Source organism: Helicoverpa zea, chromosome 4 (genome assembly GCF_022581195.2).
Source record: "Helicoverpa zea isolate HzStark_Cry1AcR chromosome 4, ilHelZeax1.1, whole genome shotgun sequence".
Lineage (NCBI taxonomy): Eukaryota > Metazoa > Arthropoda > Insecta > Lepidoptera > Noctuidae > Helicoverpa > Helicoverpa zea.
Window position 1 is genome coordinate 1,401,910 of NC_061455.1, and position 22,538 is coordinate 1,424,447.

Below are 22,538 nucleotides of genomic sequence, written 5' to 3' on the forward strand. Positions count from 1 at the left end.
TTGCAGCACGCAAACATGATGGAATACTATATCCACTAGTCCAAGTTTATGTACTATGTGTAATACATAATATATCGTTTCTATAGCTGAATCCTTTACCTGCTTTGTAATTTGGACATCCATAATGTATGATAATAAGCCTTCCACACTTATAAGCTACATATAATAACTGCAGTGCCATTGCAAGCGACTCCCGACCTTCGCTCTACATGGCGCAACGCTTGCAACGCTGGTTAACGACCTAACGGTACGTGCTGCAGTGCCTGAGTCTGCACTACTTGATTATAGTTCTCGTCTAACTTTGCTGATCTACATTTGTGACAATAAAGCAGTACAAGTGAAGATGGGCATTACACATTGCCAGAATGAACTGACTGATGGAATGGTGACTGTGGGAGAATCGTCGCGGCAGAAGACGTCCGCCTATAACATGGGATCGATGATATATCCAAAATAGCAGGACTAATCCATGCTTACATTTTCTGGTCTAAAGTTAGCCATATGAAGCTTCAAGAATGTGCAATAGTGTTTCGTTTGACAGTGAAGTCACTTGTAGCTAATTTAACGCATGTGCGTATTATTTAGTTTAACTGCTATTGACCTAGCTGTAGCTAACTTCGGGTAAGTAAGGTTACTGGACAAGAACTGCTCTCTTTATATTTATTACTTCCTGTACTATGTTCGTCAGTTTTACCGTTTTGAGGAAATACTCCATTAAAGGTAAAAACGTCTTTCAGTCTCGTTTAGGCTTGGTTGTAATTTTGTTGAAACTGGTTCAGCTGTAAGCCATGAAATTATGCATGCGGAGTATTAAATTACTACCTCATTCTTACTAAAAGTAAACATTCTTACTCTTCCGCATTGTTACAAAGTCTTTTAAGTTCACTGTTTCTACTACCCATGATTCTACATATATCTTAAAATTGTTCATTTGTTCTACTACCTACATCTCCATTTTTATCTTTAAAATATCCCATACTCTGCGTTAGGCTATTAAAACAAAAGAGAAACAGCTAGGATGCAATGCATTAGCAGGTAAACTATAACATATTGCAGTTCAATAAATCGTTCGACTTCAAGGCTCTCTTCGCCAATACCGTGTTGAGTTCACGCCATATATACCTAATTGCAGATTGCAGCCTGATTCACGATTTCGTACAACGATTTTAAAACCACTAATTAATCTACTTACGACCCAATACGTGTGGCTCTAGAAGCAAATGGAAGAATTCCAATCAAATAAAGGAAAAATTTCTAAATACACTCACCAGACTTTATCCCTATAGATTTAAACGTATATTATAATTAATCGTATATTTATTTACTTAGGAAACGCCATAGGAATAGGATTTAATCTATGTTGATCATCTAGGATGAACTCTGCAATAAAAGATCCTCGACAACAGACGGGACAAAAACTATATTTGGGATTTGGACTTTATCAACGTATGGGCAAGAAACCATTTAGTAAACTATGCCCTAGTCCCCCGATCTGTTTGAGTTTAGCCTTTCATTATTCTGAAATCTGAACCAGTCTGAAGACTGCAGAATAAACCTTAACTTAATCAAATATGGAGGGACTTCCTACAATTTCACATCAGGTTATTTGAATATGTTCTTGGTTCTTAATAAAGTTTTTTCTTACTTGAGGAAACGAAAGCATACAATACAAGAAACTGCACCAATTCTACTCACAAAGGCGATCTCAGCTGGCGGGCCGGTGACGTCAGCGATGCCGACGCCGACGCGCAGCGCGTGCGCAGTGGCCGCGCACGCGACCACCAACCACAGCAACATGTTGAGCTGAAAGCGAATGACATTGACACATGAAAGTTTGTTGTTTACGGTAGTAAAAATGCGTAAGTTGGTAAAAAATACTGAAGGTTTTCTTTGGTTGGTTGATACTTCATGAACGTTTTGTCATGTAAATAGGTAAGTAGTTGGAGTAGTTAGGCCCGGTTGTTCGGAGCTCGATTACGTCAAGGTTAGGATTAAATTCTAGTTACAGTAAAATTAACAGGGTTTAAATTTAAAAAGCGTTGTTGTCAAATTAACCGTGGTCAAAATTGACATCGGTTTAACTTTAACTTTACCGTAACGTACGAACAAACGTGCCTTAGGATCTAAAAGACCTATGTAAAGAGCAGTACTTAAGCACATTAATATATCAGGTTGGGAAGAAGTAAATAAAAAAGCAGATTCTTTCTTAAAAGTCTATGATAATGATCACTTTAAAACTTGCAAACGGACTATAAGAACCATAGACGATCGAATCCCAGAACCATTAGAGAATGCCCCTTTTTGATCAACCAGACAGACCATAGAAATCAAAAATATCCCATATGTATCTTGGACATTGGACAGACCAATATTTGAATAAAAAACGTGCGTGTACGCTTGAACGTCAAACCACACATTACCTACTAAATAGTTACTACGTCAAAAAATCAAATGCAAACACGAATCGGTCAATGACAGAAGGATTTATTGATTTATTGCTGCCATTTCCATCACACAACGTCATGAGCACTGCCGCAAACCTGTCTTCATTAATATTAAAGGAAGTTTTAATAAGGAAATGTATACCAATTAAGAAGTAAGGCACAGTAACACTCCCCTTTTGGGGTCTTACGCTGTCGAAAAACTTGATTTGTTATTCAATAATTCGACAAGGTCTGATTGTTTTTCTTTGGCGATACTTATATCAGTTCTTTGATTTTACACAAAACCTTATCCTTGAATATATAGAATATTTTACTCAAAGTCCAAGGTTTTAATGTGCCTTTCTGCCTAGGTTAAGTATTATCTACAAACAATTCTACAAGTCAAGAAAGACAGACAATTTATCATTCTATTAGTATTCAAACCACGGCTAAATTACTTAATAATCAATTAACTACAAGTAGGTAAAAAAAAAAACGACAAAAAATCAGTATAAAAAATTACAAAGTTACGTTTTACCGTCGCGAAAGTAATAATAGAACCAGAAGGAGGAATAGACTGTCTAATTCTGACCGCAAATAAAGTTGGTCATGATGATAATGATGTAGACGGGTCGCATTAATCAGTGATTCTCAACTTTGGCAGTTATTGAAATAATTAATGATGGGAATCCTCGAATACAGTAGAAGTAGTAATAATTATTTACCTACGTACAACTTAAATTTTCAATTTTAACGAATGAATTAAAGTTGAAGTTATTTAATTCCAAAGAATTTGATTTTCTTGTCCTGCTTAACTATTTGGCTGATTAATTTTACGTTGCCTGATTTTTCATGTTGACATTTGCCGTTTGTAGGTTCAACTTTTGTTTTTCTCATTCACTATGCTATTCCCTCCTAATTACATGACTCAATCATCAAAGGTTGAGAGCTACTGGTCAAAATCAATGAGGATTCCACTCACGCGCATGGCCGCTCAGATCAATGTCATTGTCAATCGGATCTTCCGTGCAACGTGCTTTGTGTCAACAAATTGACATAGGATAATATTTGCTCTGACCTTTTTGGTCATCTATTAACTTATTTTACCTTTAAACGATGTAAAGAGGTTCGTGCACAATGTAAACTTTTATGATTGTAGGCAGCTCTTAAATGTGTCTGTCTAACTCTTGTATTTTACTTAGTTGTTTCAGGAGATAATCTATTCTTAACTTAATTATTTAGAAAAAAACAGTTGCTCGTAGTAACTATTTAGAAAGTGCCGTTGCATAAAAAAAATCCTATGTAGCAGATTCATTTCAAATACGGTACCTAATCAATAGGTAAAGTCTGATTTTTTTTTCGAAAATCCAACAGATATCGTTAAGATATCTGACATCCTAAAGAAATTGTTTATTGCAAAAGTATTCTTTCTAAATCGTTCCGAAATAGTCAAAAAATCATTGATACAGATGCATAATAACAGGCGGAAGATTTTACCACACTTGAAACAACAAGATGAACTAAATACCAAATAAAGAAAAACAAACCTATAGTACACAGCTGTATCTTCTAATACCACCTTCAGGAAAAGTGGTCCATGCGCCAAACTGCAAATACTACCTACTCGAACGAGGACATTTAAAAAATTAAATGTATTGGAATATCTATTTCTTTATAGACAAATAGAAGGACAGACGGCCATTGCTCTTTTGAACCAATTAATTTAGATGCAAATTATTTAGAAGCACTTTATTATATTTAAATTAAATCAATAATAAACACATTAGCACACATTTTTATCCTGGTATCATTCTAAAAAAGTATTTGTAAATAAGTTGTTGGTGTGCCTAAATAAATAAATAAATAAAAAAACACAATAATAAATTAAAAACTTACACAAAAAACAATTATGCACTCAAAACAACAGATCTAACACACGCTATTCGAAATTCAAATGTTTCCGTAACAATGAGTAAAATAACACTTGTACAACCGGCCATTATCTCGAACGATAACTGAATGATCGCTGATATACGTAGTTTGTTGACATCGCAAAAACGTGTAACGCACCTCCTTGTTAACAAACGCTTGTAAGACGTAAAAGTGAAAATGTTCTCATTATGGAACGACAACAATTACTAGACTACATTACCTATTTTATGAACTGTTACATTTTATCATAACTTTGAGATTGTTATGGAAGAGTATTGTTTTTATTAAAATAAAACATAACTTGTCACTAAAATTTGACAAAGTTCAACAACGAATCTTAGGAAGGGGTATGCCCGGGTAATTGAATTGAGGAAATCGGAAAAACAATCGGTGCTAAGCTAAATCTGGTTAGTATTGGAACCGACCCCAACATGGTTTGGGAAGAGGCGTCAGATGGTGATTAATTCTGTCCCTGAAAAACAGCGCCGGGACAGAGTCAGTGTTATGCTTACCGAGTGCAGTTTTCACATCACAGTATCACATTATCACTTATTTTCTTTAATTTAATTGTTTAATGAACAAGGTGATTCTATTATTCTGTGAGTGTGCAAAAATCATGAAATACTGCTAACAACAAACTGCTCATTATCAGCTCATAATTTATGAAGTTACACAAAGCAATGAGGAAAAATATCCCGTCAGTATAGAACGCAATACCCATAGGAATCATTGACCTTTAGTACACGGAACACCATGAGGTAAAACATTCATATTGTTAGACAACCTTAGGTCTGGAGCATTTAGAATGATCTTTAACGATCTAGTGATGATAGGAAAACTTTGAGAACTGCAGTAATGATTTTATTAATTAACTCTTTCTTTTGTTTTTCTAGCGATAAGTGAATGCTGGGCGCTTTTGAGAGTCACTTTGACTTTGACATTCTCACCAGCCAAAGAGAGAAAAAGAGCTATTCTATCTACTTAGCTTAATTTAAAAATAAAATCTTGAGTAAATGGCTTAAAGAGCCATTTCATTTGAATAATCAATTCACCAATTAAATTTTAATTGGAGCAAACTTAATTTTGCGGTCAAATGCCATTGACCTGCTGCAATTTAGCTAAATGTACCAAATGCTTGTAACTCGTACGTGTGTTTGATATCAAGAAGTTCCGAACTTTAGTCCTGAAATAATTCGACTAGTAGGTACACCTGCCTTGGCAGGGCCTTTTGCCAGAGGAATAATTTCAAGGTTTTCACCTCATTATTCAAAATAGCTAAAGCATAAAAGGTAACCTTACCACATCAATTATGAATTAAGTAATAATTTTACAATATCCAAAGTCCACAATATTTTTGCAAGAATTCTCACAATTTTTATGAAACAATACTATTGAATTGGCTGATTGCTATCTTGCTGTCTTAAAATAGGAACAATAAGGGTCATGAACTGCTTAGTTAGGAAAAGGACAACCTTATTCGATAGCTTATCGATTGAGGTCGTTATCAAAATATTTTGCTCCGAATACCTAATTATACATACAGATGTGTTTTAGAAGAGGGACCAAGAACCGACTCGAAAAAAAAGTATTTAATTTTTTTTTTAAATTTAGGATTTCACTTTTAACTTTTTCGGACATCAACTCTAATATTTTGGTATGCGAAATTCTGCAAAGGACCAATATTTAATCTTTGATGAGTCTTTATTACTTACATAATTTAGTAGTCACAACGAATGATACCTAAGCTAGTCAGACGGAAGCGGTAACTAAATCAATTTACATGGAACTGTTCTAATTTGGAAGGTGCTAGTTTTCCGGCTTATTCCAAAGAAGAGCATAGACTTAATAGAAACGAACCACATTACCTGTATACCAACAAGGTTTTACTCATGTGGAATAGTAAAGAGGTAATAGGCTCTTTTGTGGAAAGATCCAATCCGAACATCGATTCGTTATACATTAGAAGACATAAAATTAAAATTTATATTTGATGGAGACATAAAATTGGTATGAAAGTAAAATCGAAAATAAAGAACGACGGGTGAAAGAAAATTCTTGTACGACAAATAATTTGTAACAATTCGCCTTGGCATCCGCGGTATCCAGAAATAGTTATAGACCTCTATGAAGGAAGTAGATAAGAAATTAGTAGAGCTAGTAAATAATTTAATGGTTGTCATACTTTTTTAAATAAGCGCATTGTTCAGCTTTAGTGAAGTTTAGTGTAATTAAACCTAACAAAAGAGCAACCAAAAGCAGCCCCGGATCTAGGGGGGGCAAGCCGGGGCCCATGCCCCGGGCGGCAAATTCAGGGGGCGGCAAAATCAGGCGGCTGCCTGATTTTAAATCCTACATCACAGATTACCATAATAGTTAAATACGGGGCCGTCTTAACCTATGGTGCAGGGTGTGCGAATAACCCGGGCGCCTCGGTCTCAGGGGCGCCGCGGGACGCCCCACCACCAGGAAATTTCGATGAAATTACACCCGTTTGATAAGGAAGTTCCATTGTATCATGATACTGACAAGCAAAGTTTCTAAAAAAGTTGCATTCGCTTTGTTTAATTGATCATTTAGATTATTTTTCACATTTAACATCCTCCAACTAAATGAAAAAATTCTCGTTCGCTACGCTCGAGGCTAAATGACAATAGGTATATGTCCTGTTTTTCTGATGGTTTATTATTTTTATTGACACACCGAATCAACGACCACAAATGGCACTCGCTCTAATCAGGGTTTCTTTTTATTTGTACATAATTCCTAGTTTAATTTGTGAGTCTTCAAACAAATATCTTAAAAAAGTTCGCGCTCGCTACGCTCGCGGCTACTTGTTGCTTTACAATCTACTTAGCCAGGTACTTTTTTGTCGAAGGCTCAAAAAATTTTGCGCTCGCTTCGCTCGCGCAATCATATACCTACAAACATTTCCTTGTTATCTTAATAAGTCAAATCCACGCTGTCTTATCTTTTACAAGTCAAATGTAGCAAAAAAAAATTTATGGAGTCCTCAAAAACAAAAACGTTTGCGCTTCCGACTGTTTGTTACTTTACAGCGCTTTTTAAAACTTATTAACTTTTTGTGTACCTACCTATATTAATCTGTCTCGACTTTCATAACTTAAACCTGGCCAACAGTTTGAGCCTACAATGATTTGGACATATTTTTTTAAGTCCTTTACCTACCAAAAAAGTGTCTTTCGTTGGTGAAAATAAACATAAGTAGGTACCTAGGTGGGGCGGCATTTTTCAGTTTTTGCCCCGCCTAAAAAAAAATTAAGATCCGGGGCTGACCAAAAGTGACGAATATTCCGATTCTCGTAACAATGCTGGCGCTCTTGAACTTGAACTTAAAGTATTATTGTTATCTGTGCTTAAAGGCGATCAAAAAAACATTTAACGGTTGTTTAACGACTATGCGTTTGTGTTCATACCGGTTAATCGTTTCTGGTCTTATTTTTACTTTTTTTAAGCATCTTTGGTCATTACTAAAGTTCCATAGGTGTTTGTCTCATACTCATACATGATACACAAAAAAATATTAATTAAAAATCAACTGTGTATTACAAAAAAAAAAAAGAAATGAACGGAAAAGGAAATTAACTTCAAGGAAAAGTCTTGCTTTAGATGTCGCTGCAAATCCTAGCTTGAGAGTCACACCAGCTTTGTACTGGGTGCTAGAACACAAAAATATGTAGTTTAAATATAAACTTTTAGCAAACTTACCTGCCCTTTAGTCATTAAAGGGCAGGTAAACAAAACAATACTTTGATAATGGTGCAGCTTTTACTTTAAACTTCTATTCCACTACTAATTAAAAACACTAAGGGAGCGTCCTTTTATCCCTTCGCCCAGTTTAATTGTAATATCAGTGTAGCTTTATTACAAAAAAGCTATGTCTATCTTGTCCATTTATCCATGTTCTGCATGTTGTAAGATGTCATTGCTTCTTAGAGATGAGCCAAGACTCTCACAAGATGGTGCAACTTTGTTTCTTTTACCGCAACTTACTATTTAACATTGTTATTAGCATGTTTTTAAATGGCTTGTCTTTGTGGAAATAGCTTGCTAAATATCCGCAAAATAAATTCCTGGACCACTCAAACGGACGTTTAAAACTACATACTACTCGTTCTTGGCCTAAAATCCGAGATGCCAACTCAGAAAATTTAAAGTTTAAAGTTATAAATGAAATTACAAAACATTAATTAAGATGGACGTAAACATGATTATATGATCCATAATTAATGTAATTTTGCTTGCATACTAATTTTACATCTGACTATTATAACAAATGTATGGTTGCACATTTTCGTTTATACATGTCAACTTCAAGGTCGCCAGAGGTAAGTCACTCGAATGCACACTTTCAAGTTGCATGCCATGCAATCTCAAACTTTTCAAGGCAGACCCAACGAGATTTTTGCAATAATCTGAGATCTCAAACCTGTCCAAAAGTTTTATTCTCTTGATAGTCTTGAATAGAATTACATCAACTTTGATGATAAAGATAAGATTAAACATAGCTTAAAACATTTTTGACCCAAAGATATAAGACAGATATAGGTATGTAACGTACAGTTATATTATTACAAGAACATTCTCCCAATTTAATTTTTAAGTCCCGGGAGATATCCTACTAGATAAAACTGGATAAAAAATATGGATTAAAACTCCACGGATATACACAAACAAATCATTAGCAATAGACAGCGAGAGTGGATGCACTTTGATGCACTTTCATAATATCGGCCATTGCAACTGCACCGCAACTAGTGTTGTCCTGATACATCTAACATTGACAGAGAGAAAGTTTTTATCGACAATATTGGTGACGGCGATTAATTATTGTTATAAGTTATATTTAACTGGTGTTACTTTTTGTATATCAATGGGTGTTACGCACTCAAGGTCAATTCCTGCCTATTATCGGTTTTGTCGATGTCACTTTTATTAAATCTTAGTAGCAAAAAGATTTATTGAAATTAAATGAACATACTTAAAGACTTTAGAGTCATAAGTAAGCCCCATAATAAGCTGACTCGTGTCTTAAATAATTAATTTCTTACACTTACAAATTAAAATTAAGTTGTAATTAGTATCTGCCAGGTTATACTTCGGCCGTTCAGAGAATGCGTTCCTGACACCTATCAGTTAGTCACGACTAGTGATGGGCACAACATAACACTGAGTTCGTTACCGTTCCTTCAAAATGAACCGCCGCATTATTTTAAGATTATTTTCGTTTTAAATTGGCGGAATCATTTGTTTTATATTTTAGTTATTTAAGTGGAAACCAAAAAAAGGTAATATTCATATAATAAAATTGTTTTATTTATTCTTTGTTACAAGTACATTGAATTGAATGTGCGAACAGAATATTAATCAGACTCCGATTTGCTTGAGGAGGTGGTGTCTTCATCATCATCTTCGCCTACATGTATAATTATATTATTATCAATAACAGAATCAATCCTGATATCTCGGTCTAACAAAAGCCGGGTAATCAAATAAAAACAGATCGAAAACACTTGAAAAACGTGGTCTATGCGCACGAAACGACAACGGACGACTGTTTTAGCGTCACAAAATGGCGGCCCATAACGCCATTTGGGGTTACCATTTTTAATCTAAGTATAAAAATGCGGTTTGGTCATAGTTTTATTTTTATATTTCATAAACGTTATAATTAAGTCTTATAGTCCATTATTTTCCAATTCTTAAAAAGAAAATCAAAACGTATTATTTTATATTATAACTGTATAAGAACAGATTACGATACTTGCCTGTTATTTTTAGCACAGCACTACAAAATATAAACCGCTGACATAACCTTGTAATAGCGCAGTATAGATTTAGAAAAATATTGTTTACCAAGTTATTTGACACTCAGTTTGGCACAAAATTATAACATTCATTGATTATTGATATAATAATGTTGTTTTAATGCTCCTCAATTGTTAAAACGGTAAACAACCAGCAAAAATATTTTTATCGTAACTGCAACGCCATTGCAAAGTTACGTCGTCAGTTCAATCGCGACGTGTCAGGAACGCATTCTCTGAATGGCCGAACTATAATATTGTTATTGTTTGACCAAAGAGGACGTAGGAGGCAAGAATGTGACATGCGTATTATCGATACAAATTTTCTTGTTGGGTGGACCATCACTAACATTTACAGTTATTACAGTGCTACTTGGAAAATCGGAACAGATGTTTGCAGCGCGAGAAAGCTGCAGCTTGTAATAGGTATAATATTAGCTGAGTCTGCTGAGTTAAACAGCAGTCATCTCTTCCTTGACACGCTAGGTAGGAAAGCATTTCATTAAGATACCAACGAATAAAGTATTTGTAGGTAGTAAAATTGAAGATTTTGAATATTTTTTGATAAGGAAATGTTAATTCTATCTAAGTAATTTTGGTTCTTAAATAGTATTAGAGGATATTTCCTATCGTTCATCTTCAATTACTAATCGTTATGCAGCACCATATAACACCCATTGGGCCTCTAATCCTACTAATCCGATCATCCTTAACTATACTTAATTAAAAAGTTAGCTTGAAAATAAAGCCTTCTTGGTAATTATCCATGCTATGGGAATTTGTTCCGACATTGGTGACACGGAAATCGAGCGATTTTGCATAGTTACTTACACGTTTGTTTGCGCTTTATAAATTAACATACACTGTGCAAAGATGTTCTAACTAAAATGAAGTAAGTATAATATGACCTTTTCAAGACGGTTTTCCTTCACAGTAGGTGTCTAAGTACCTACGTTAGACGCTTCCTTCATTTTAACGATCATTCGTTCAATCGCAACTTGCAGGTAATTCGTATATTAAATCGTAGGAAATGTATAAGAGATGAAAAGAAAATATATAAATTCATAAAATGAATTAAATTGTCATCGGGGGCGCTCTTCAAAACAGTGGCGCTTTAACGAATATCTCCTGCATCACACCAAGTTTTATACTTTTGTTCACATTGGTTGATTTTAACGATGAAAGTGTAACAAAAATAATTATAATACTTTCAGTTACAAACATAGATTACCTACAGTAAGAGTTTAATGCCTGCCAAAGTATAAACTCAGTGCAAAAATCTTGACAGATGCAGAACAACAACAAACATTCATAACGAAGCAAAATTGTGCAAGATGACTTTGACCTGGTTACAAATATTACCTGACTTACTAATAAACATATGAATTTGTTATTTATTGCTATGCTTTGTGCATACAAATTAGCTTAAGGCCTAGGCAACGAAAACTGCTTTATTATTCCAGTTTTTGTCAAGGCAACTTTTGCACTGTTAATTTAACCAAGTAGGTACTTAGTTTGACTATTTCATTATTTTATGACATCTTCTGTTGATATACCTACCATAGTTTGGATTTGAAGTATAGATAGATCTGAAGTGTGAATTGTGATAAAGTATGAAGAATATCGAAATGCAATGATATTCTAATTAATGTATTTTATTTGCCTAACATAGGGGTATCCAATGCTTAAGTTAGACATGATGTTAGGCAAATGATACCAGGTATTCTAATCAATATCAGGGCACAGATTATTTAATAGATTACGAAGTAGGGTAAATACGCCAAATGTCGGCCCCCTTAGCGATTTTCTGATTGCGGTTCGCTATAGCACCGTCAGTTTCCAACGAAAGATAGTTTCTGATGCGGTTTTGGATAGTTTGATTAATCTATGTCATGTTTATAGGCATAAGATTGATATTTCTACGAAAAGAAAAAAGTAATAAGGCTTAGATGCGTCGAGAACAGAAAAACCCTAAAGTCGGCCATTCACGGCCCAAGGTCGGTTGCGTTTTTTCCAAATGTCGGCCAGGTATAGGCTGTTTTAAATTAAGGCAGTGACAAATATTATTAACATGATTTATTTTAGCAGAATTATAATATAATACTAAGTATACATTTGTAATTGTATTTGTTTAATTTATAGTAAAATATTTTTTTTGTTTCCCCTAAACAAAAAAAGTCGTATTCACGACCAACCATTTATATTTTTTAAGCTAATAAGAACGGTTTAATAGATAGCAAGTATCAAACTATAAAGCTACCATAAACATGCCTACAATACTGTCAACTCCTACATTGAAACTTAACTCCTATACGATATAATGAATTATAATAAATAAATTATTTCATTTTGAGAAAATGAAAAAATATAAAAGTATTTTTTCATCAGCCTGTATAGTGGCGCTTGAGTTCGAGGCTGGTCGACATTACGATTATTTACGATTCTAATGTCGGCCCCTATTTCTTGTACCTTATTTCTCGAGATTCAACTAATATCACCCCGGCCGTTATTTGGCTATTAAACGTAAAATAGATCTATTTGCCTATAAGCTTTGCAAATTCTCTTGTTAAGCCAACGGAATTAGTACAATAGGAATTTATAAAATAGACTGCATTTGCTTTAAGTCGGCCACGGCCGAGACTCCGGTTTTAAGTCAAAACTGTTGTCCTAATGGCGGCCTCCTATTTTTCCTTGAAAAATATACGCAAAACGCTGAAAAAACTATCTTAAAATATAGTAAAAATAACCCATTAGTGACAATCAAGCTTAAAACAAAAATAAATAAATGTTTTATCGTTCTAATATCAATCCCCAAAATGTGAGTATTCACTTCGAGTAAGCTACTTTACGTGCGAATTTGATGTTTCAACGGCGCAATCGCTACTGACGCTCAGTATGAGAAGAGTAAGTGACAGAATCGGATAGTAACGATTTGTACGTATAGAGTATAAACCAAGGTTGCAATTCGAGGAGCAAAACTAACACTTAATTACCTTTTGAATGAATGCAAGCTGAAAATGTACAGACGGCCGAAGTTTGGGGGGAGGCCGACATTTGGCGTATTTACCCTACCAAGATTTCCACAACGCGCAGGCGATACATACCTATGATACGACTCACAAAACAAAGTCACAAAAGCATCAAAAAAATATCTGAAAAGCAATCCATCTCAATAAAAGTCAATCAAAGTAATTTCGGAAGTTACACAATTGCAATGTTCAAATCATCACTGTGGCGTCAAGGCTAGTTCTTGACATTTTGCTCGGCTAGCGTTAAATAAGAACCACGAATCCGTGATATTATCATTAGTGATTAGTTAAGCAATGGCGATAACTTCTAACCAAGGTTTTTTAGGGTGTAAATGATCGTGAGCTATAAAACATGTCAATTGTGTTAATAAATGCAAAAATATTCCTAGAATAGTAATGAGACTGATATTTATTTAGTTTTTTTTTCGTCACAGTTTAGTTGCCTGCATCAGAGCATAAGGAACTATGGGACTTTGGACTAAATCATTTCGACTAAATCCATGTGCCTTCATTTGTCCTTTGTGCTTTAGGGTTGCAGAAATTCTTTCAAACAATGCTGTCTGTTCTAACGGGTTTTAACCCTTGCCTAAACATACCTGCTTAATAAAGTCACAATCAATTAAAATCCTTATCAATTGTACTCAATAAAAGCTGTTGACATAGTAGAAATGAACACCACCAGCAAGCATTATCGGTATTGAATTGATTTTGATTACATTTTAAAATATCGCGGATTTGGTTGCTTTCGTTTGCAATCACAGACCACCAGGCCACTGGATGCCTCTAACGTGGCCATGTTTTGGACTTATATTTTGGTCATATAATATAATCTATCCAATGGAGGTACCTATACCAAAACATGTCGAAAGCGAAACAAACAAAAATGCCTAGGTAGGTAATGTAACTTTCTTTGTTACGGTATCTATCGTAGGTATCAGATATCGGTCGATATCCGATACTGGCATTAATCCGATAAGCAAGTAGCAACAAAAGCTGAGTCAAACAATAACAAAGGTGATAGAATAACAATAGATGTGCTATTGTTATTACGAGATGTTCTAACTAACATTTTCTGAAAGGTTAATCCTAAATTCAGCAACATGGATTTTCTCAAGAGATTGCTGTCTTGTCTTCAGCCTATCATAAAGGTAGTTTCACATGAAACGGAACGGAAGTATGATTGAATTTTATGTGAAGTTGACAGCTGTCAATTTTCAAGGGAAAACAGCATTTTTGTACTGGCTGATATAACTGACAAATGCACCAAAAAACGATCACATCATACCATAGTCATTTCAATAATTTGTTTTTCTTTTTTTTCTAAAGTAATCAATGATTGCAATAACCTGATGAAATGTTGTTGTTATGAGTCACAAAGAACTAATTAATTACGTTATCAAAGCCCACATCAAATGAAAACACAATAAGTAGGTAATTATGCTACTTTTTTTCGCAGAAACTGTAACGAAGCTGCGCAGATTGACTCATGCGTCCTTCCATAAGCAGTATTGAATTGATTAGTCTTGTTATTTGCGCTCTATTGCAATTCCGTCTAGGTATAGTCTATTGTCTTTGACGTTTTCCTGGAGACTTGATCAATACGGCGATGTTATTGTTGTTTTACTAGTTCAACGATGAAGTTCATTGACGTAGGTATAGTATTTTCCTATAGATATAGATTTCCTACTGATATAATCTTTCCCTTTACTTTGTATGGTACCTGACAATGCAGTAAATAAAGGAGTCCTTATTCTGTGATAATATATCGATACAATGTAGGACTTCATGTTTACAAAGCCCACTCAAGGGCGCTTTGCAAAATCCTGACACATTTTGAATTTCCCGGTGTTTCGTAATAATTTTGTAATAACACAAAGATCCTGAACCTTAATTGCCTACCTATATTTTTTAAAGTGTTTACCATACCTAGATGTTGTATGGTTGTACCTGCTATCAAGAACCTATTTATATATGAATTTCTTTTTTTTTTATTAATTTATTTTTTCATAAACAGTAGGTCCTAGTTATAGTTACAAAATATTTACCTTAATAACAAAATATATTTTACCTTTTTATCGATATCTGAATACTAGTTTAGCTACACAATCATCCATTCATCACATTTTGCTTGGCAAAAATTGTTCATAGACCTAATAATATTACGATGGGAACTTCGGACACACTAAACATAATTTTTATGTCAATTCGACAGTAAAACTTGGAGCACAAAGGTCAGTTTAATTTACAAATATACACACGAAAAGTGAATGCACTTCACAAGGACGAAACGAACAGACGTAAGTTCTCGCTCGCGGCATAAAACGAACTAAAATATTGCTGCCTGTTGGTACTGCGCTGAATCAAAGCCAAATCCGTATGGACATATTTGTCACAAACATTTGAGCCAATTAATCGGCTTATTGCAAACGCCACCTTTTTAGTAGCAGTCTGGAATGGTAAAAGTGTTTCTCAATTTAACCGAGTTATAATATTATCCTTTGTTGTGGCCTGTCGTCATTGTGATGCGACCCGTATTTGGAGACGGCACTATTGTTTAGCATGGCTTACAGTTATGTAGTCTGGCCAATAAATGCTGTTCCTCGAAAAGCGCGTCTGATTTAAAAGAACGATTGAAAATCTCTGGGATCATGAGAGTTGTGACAAGTTTATAGCATCTAAATAAATACCTAGAACCAGTTTTAATGGTAATGCCGTTTACTTGTAGTTCATTGTATAATTTATCTTATGGAACTCTATCCCGGTACCTGTGTGGTTACAGTAAAATAAAAAACAACATTTTAAATACAATCATTTTATTTTTCATCAAATGTATTTTCAGTCTTACAATATTGTTATAAACTAGTCTGTCTGTACCTTATACTTACACATATTCAGAGAAAAAGTAGTTGCTTATACAAATTAAAAGGCGTATGGTGTAGTGAAAACAATAGCGTGTGAGTTTTTACCACTTTTCAGATATTTGTTCAATCCAATATCATTTTTGAAACTTTATTACCAAAATAAATGTACTTACTAGAAACACGGTGATCTTAAATGTTAATGAAATGTGTATCAGATTACAAGCAATAAATCGTGGAAAACCACAATAAATAAATATAAAAGTAAAAAGGAAAAACTGGTTCCAAGATTTTTAACAGATGTAATACCACCCTAATGTTCTTCTCTGTGATCTCTATAATCTGTGGTCTGTGGCTTTTCGGGACTTCTGAGGTAATGTCAAATTCAAAACAGTTGAATTTTCTTCTCTATTCAAATATCAATAACATTGATTTGTAGTTGTTTTTCTACTTGTCCTTGTGTTAAAACCCGTGGTTAAAACTATCCTATCATGATCTTTTACCAGTGCTGTGATTTGTTTTGAAGTGGATTAGATTTTTTGCAAAATCTTGTTACGACTTGTACCTAAGGTAATTATTTGTAAAGTCTTAGTAGAAAAATGTTTACCTAATTCAGAAAGTTTAGGTACCTAGCTATGCACTCTGGCTAATTATATTTTATCATTTCATAAGTCTAAGCAATCGGAAACATTTTTAGATACGTACTTAGGAACGGTACCTATTGAAAAATTTATGAATAGTGCATTACCTGCGTGAAACTTTGCTTCTAGTTTGAAGCTTCATAGAGATCCAAATAAACAACCACGTAAAAAAGTATATTATTTCAAATAGGTACCCAACTTATGTTTCTCAGTGTTAAATTAAATAAAGCGCTGAAATTTGCCTACTAGAGCCATCTATGTAAATAACCGGAAATTTTGAATCAATGACCTTCGTTGTATAACGAGTGGCGCCATCTGTCATAAAGTGCCTTGTTACCTTAGTACCTTGTTTACAAATGTTTCGCGATAGATGGCGCTAGTAGGAGGTTCCCACAGATCCAAGGCTGTATTCACACGATAGCTTACCGTTATCTCTATGCTGGAACCTACGAGCCACGCTTATAAACTTACCTATTTCCACATTTTGATACAGACTAAGCAAGTTTTGAAATTCGGAATTTTGATTTAGGCTTTGCGTACCTAGGTACCTATCTGCTTGCCTGGCTGGTTAGCATTTCGATAACGGTTTAGTTAGCAGTTACCTGAATACATTGTAGATTAGGTAGGTAACTCGTGTTATATAATCAGCCGGAAGTTGTGGTGACTCTCGAATAAGGGTAGGGTTTCTTTTTAGAAGGGGAAGCGAGTTTTTGGTCACCCCTCGTTAAATGCATCTCGGAAGAACAAAATTGATATCTTGAACTAAATGTATTGTATTTTACGACAGTATGAACACTACCCAATGAATTGCGCTTCTCAAGACATGCGCCATATTTATTTTTATAACGCTATCTATAACGTCATCATAATCGGCTCTTGAAATTGAGAATTTCACATTCGGGAATATTCAATCCGATACTGTGGGACAAATAAATAAGCTTAAAAACAAAATAACTTTTTACTTAAATCGGTTGTATTTACATTTCGTCCATTGTAGAAAATCAATAGTGTTCAACATCACAAATAAATAAAATCGTACTAAGGTATTCACATAAGTCGTACATAGTACAAATATGCGACAGCTCATTCTTACCACAAAAAAAATGAAAAGGCGGGACAATAAGATTTACTCATAAGATAATTTTATTGATTTCCATGTCAATTTTCTCTAATGAAAACATCTTTATCTTTGCTCCCTTTGGTATTCGATCGCGAATGGAACAATTTATTAGCTAAATGCTTTTTAAAACATCTCGTCATTTCCGCCGGGGCCGGCTGCGTGAAAATCATAAGTCATCTGAAATAGGTGTCGGCACACCGACGCCCCGCGAAAGACTGAACGGAGTGAAAACGGATTCAACAAGAAGTATCAAAAAACGCTCATGTGACGATCGGCGTCTAGGCGGGTGGTGCGAGTACATCGCTGGCAGGCCGGTAGCGGGCCGGAGCAGCGATGTACAGCGCACAACGGGTGATTTTCCACGCGACAGAGCGCGTCGCCGCGTCGTGGTGCGGGGCGAGCGGCGAGCGGGCGCGGAGCCGCCGGCAAATCGAACGAGGCCACGCGCCGCCGCCCCGCCCCGCCCGTGGCGTCCTTTCATAAAAAATGACGTACATCCTACATACTAAATCACTTTAACCTAGGAATCTCTTATTCCACACCGTGAGACACTGGAGTACCGAGCTGGAGTCTATCCTAATTAACAGTTATGGACAAAAATTACAGGCCGGTTTGATATATTTTTATTATTCGCTATCGCGCGGCGGCGACCGTCGCGCTCTCTTTATCGGTCGCACAGAGAGCGGGCGGCCGGCGCGCGATGGGCGCGAGATAATGGCAAAATTGTGATGTTTTTCTAGTAAACGGACGTGTGGAATAGAACCGCGTCTCGTGCGGCTGCGGACGCCGGCCAAAGGTGACGCTTCCTCGTCCTGACTCGGTAGCCCTGGACGGTACCCATCTGTACCGGTTCTATCGCTAAATGACTAATTTTCTAAGGTTTATTTCGTTATCAGTTTATCACTCGATCCAACACGCGATCGAGTCGAACGAGGAAACGATTGTGTAATCGAAACGCGGCTGTGGATATTCTGTATAAAAGAAAACTATTAACCTGAATGCAACGTTCACACTATGTTACATTACTGATTATAAAAATCACAGGCTTCACTTATGCTAAATATGTACACACAAACTCTCATCGACAACAAGAAAATGAAGAATTGAGCTTTGTGACTTATAGCTTATTTACTATAACATGCCAAACCTGGCTTACTTCTATATTTTTAGTAACTGATAAGTTCGTACTGCATAGAAAAATATCACAACTTCACCATTCAACGGGCTCACAGGTAGACCTTAGAATACAGAGCGGATTTCACTTAGAATAAAGTTTACTTCCGAAAAACACATTTGTACATTTCATGACAAAATTCAACAGCATTCTACTAAGTCTTAATTACACGCTCGCTAACGAGCCGAAAAAGTAAAGATACAGCTTTCAGTACCGAACTTAAATAATGTAAAAAAATGAAAATCTGCATTGAATTTGACTTAATTAATTACATTTGTCATTTAAATAAAACTGCACCCGTTTTAGGTGGGAGCGTTGTCGGCCCCGCGTGTTCCCAACTGTTGTTAGTGTCCTGTAGTTGGGGCTGTCGCTGAGTGTGGACAGTTGAGGCGAGGCGAGGCCGCGCCAGTCCGGGCCGTCACGAGCACTAACACATCACTGTGACATTGTCCATAAAGAGGCACGAGGCGTATTACGCATCCTCCTCCTCCTCCTCTCCGAGTAGCTCCTCTTCCACCTCCTCGTCTGTAACAACCAACACGTCAGATTAGCGTCACAAACAAGCAACAATCATACCAACTAAACATCTAACAATTTTCGACGCCATGATCTTCAAAACGAGTACACGAATTACTTGTTTACAAAACATTGAAATGTTTTTTAATCCTCTTTGATGATATCAACTTAGAATCTGTTATCTTCATTAATTGCATTTAATTTTCGCTGAAGATGATCGCGTAGGAAAATGATAACCTTACCAACTCATGTATGTTTATGCACGTGTCGTGTTTGGCTTATGATTACATGTTAAAACATAGTGTGAGCCTATAAGCGTAGTGGCTATGATAAATCTCAACAATCGTGTAAGACTACTTACCCTCGCCGTCGAGATCGTCGTCCTCTCCCTCTCCAATAATTTCGTCATCATCTTCACCTTCTACTTCTTCATCATCATCTTCCTCTCCCTCGCCCTCTCCCTCTAAGTCTTCCTCTTCACTGTGTGGCTCGTCATCACCGCCTCCGCCATTTTCTTCCTTTCGCGCCTTTTTCGCTTCCGTCGTTTTCTCCTAAAAACGTAACAAATTAATGGCGGGAATCTGTATTTTTATTGTTTACGTACACCTTATACGACAATAAGCGGTACGCCTTGACGTACTCAAGATCAAACAAGTAATAACTGGCCATTAGCCAATATTATTTCAATTTCGAATGCACCGAGAGAGCTGTTTATGGATCATTTTGTGGAAAAACGATGCAAGTTACCTGCATAATAATGAGACGCAGGTGACAAAGATTCGTAACGATAAAGAAGCGTGGGTCATTAGTTGTTGTGTGGGGGAAAGAGCGCCGTCGAGCGGGGCCGGCATCATACGGCCCTTTTTCCCGTGGCAAAGTTGAACGGAACGCGGTCACCGCGCATACCTACCCAACCGATCGAGAAGCGATGCCGTATACAAACGAAACAACTGAAAACCGTCAAAATAGTAGTGAAACACTGCCTCGTAGCGTCGTTCATTAACATACACGTTTTAGATGGCTGAATTACGACAAGGCTAACCTACACAACGCCGTCTTTAATAGTCGTAAACGCCATGCGTCCTCGTGCACACGAGATATTTAGAGGGAAAAGGACAGAGGATATAAACTATTCCCAATTTAAGTCAAAATGTAGAATATTCAAGATTCCCGCTTAATTCATGGAGTCGATGAATGTTCACATGACTGCTTGCTATTAACAAGTGCTGCTAGAACAAAGGATACGTATACTACTTGTACACCTACATGCAAATAATGCCGGGTCATTGACTACTTTTCAGTGTACCTAAGCGCCGAAATAAAATAACAATTGTGCAAATGGCCTAAGCGTGACTAACTCATGACAGTCTGGTATATTGCATTGGATAATAATAAGAATATACTTGGTAGATAAGGCGAGAACATTTGCGCGGCGGTTGTGACAGTCCATCCGACTCAAACACTGACATTCGCGCCGGCCATGTTACCCATCTATCTAGCGTCACGCTACGATGAACGCAAGCCCTGAGAAAGTCTAAAATAACTATTTCCACGCAAATTAATCGATACCAAACTATGTGTAGGTCTTACGACACCTATATAGACAAGTTTTCTATAATAACCACATCAATGAGGACAGCGTACGTTCCCGCGCCATGTTTTTTTTTTCTCCAAGGTCATGCCTCCGTATCGAAAACGAGTAAACAAAAGCTAAAAAAGTGGTGCCCCGCGAAAATATACTACCTATGGTACAATTTACACGTTTGATACTTCAGCAAGTATCGTGATATTGGCTCATCGATTTCCCCACACACGCTAAAATGCATATCTCGACAGAAATGACATCCAAAAATACGCCGGTAAGAGTCAGCATCGTCCCCGTGCCTACACACATAGATCTCTGTTTAACACGTGGAATGATATACGAGGGTCATTTATATAGAGAGAATTAGTGTAATGCAGCCTTTATAATAGCGTTCAATAAAATGGCGAGCGATTATAACGAATACATTTGTTTGACATGTGCACTCACCTCTGCTGCCCTTTTGGCTCCTTTTAGGTCACTTTTGGCGTCCGCCTTCTTCTCATCGCCGACCTTGTCGACGGCCACTTCACTGTTATTTTCATTGGTGCTCATGATTGTTCTGATTTTGGTGTTAATTACTAGAATTAGTAAGTTAAGTTGTACGGCTGCCCGGGTCCGACGCGCGACTGACTGAGCGAGTGAGCGAGCGGTCAGATGAGTTTGAAAACGAAGATGGCGCGGGCTTCTGCACGCCTCGACTCTGATTGGTCCAAATCGTCCGCCATTAACAAGCTATGACTAGCATGTGGGCAAAAATGTTGAATTATATTTTGGTTATTTTACCATTGCGCTATAAAGCGAGTTATTAAAACGATGTTAAAACTAATGGTTATCTTGTTTTTGAAATTATTTTTACTCCACACGGTTTTAATTCAGATAAATGATAAATAATAAGATCGCGTCGGCTTCAGTTAGTTCCAAATTTTGACGCATCGAGCGCTGTTATCCAGCATGGAAAAGCGGGAAAATAAAAAGTTCATATTGATAAAATAGTTGAGAATTGCAGAAATGCAAAATTAAAATTGTTATGTTTGCAAAAAGCAGTTAGGTTATACAAAAAATAATCTTGTTGAGCTTTTACAACAACCAATTTGACTTATCGGAAAGAAAAACAAGGATACTTACTTTTGGCTATCGCGCCGTGTAATGACTTTATTGATTTTATTATTTCCTACCTTGAGGATGTCTCAATTAGATAGTCTTTCTCACTCGGAACTACTGAATGAACATTAATTTTATTATCATACCAATTTCGTATAGTTTGTATCTTTAATCAACTGACAATAATAAAAAGTTTTGATATTTTTACGAAATCGTATTTGGCGCCATTTTGAAAATTGATTATTGAACAGGATGTCGACTATTTACGTCACTTATATCAATAGGTAAGTATTTAATATCGAACTGTGATAATCTTATGCCAATTAATAAAAAA

The 22,538-nt window shown here is 36.0% G+C and overlaps 2 protein-coding genes across 2 annotated transcripts in view; both read right to left on the reverse strand.

Annotated features, from left to right (window-relative positions):
- The window catches only part of LOC124629883 (neutral ceramidase), a 28,998-nt gene extending 13,458 nt beyond the window's left edge, over nt 1–15,540 (reverse strand). Inside the window, exons 1-2 of the mRNA XM_047163540.1 lie at nt 15,278–15,540; nt 1,696–1,803 (exon numbers count right to left, since the gene is read on the reverse strand). Coding sequence (XP_047019496.1) covers nt 1,696–1,797 — 102 coding nt within the window. The 5' untranslated portion in view covers nt 1,798–1,803; nt 15,278–15,540. The remainder of the gene's footprint in view (nt 1–1,695; nt 1,804–15,277) is intronic.
- Nucleotides 15,541–17,652: 2,112 nt separating this feature from the next.
- On the reverse strand, nt 17,653–21,757 carry LOC124629760 (bacchus-like). Its single transcript, XM_047163292.1, has 3 exons — nt 21,551–21,757; nt 19,880–20,069; nt 17,653–19,527 (listed from the first exon to the last, which is right to left on the reverse strand). The coding sequence occupies exons 1-3, from the start codon at nt 21,653–21,655 to the stop codon at nt 19,475–19,477; spliced, it is 348 nt and encodes a 115-aa protein (XP_047019248.1). The 5' UTR covers nt 21,656–21,757; the 3' UTR covers nt 17,653–19,474.
- Nucleotides 21,758–22,538: the final 781 nt, after the last annotated feature.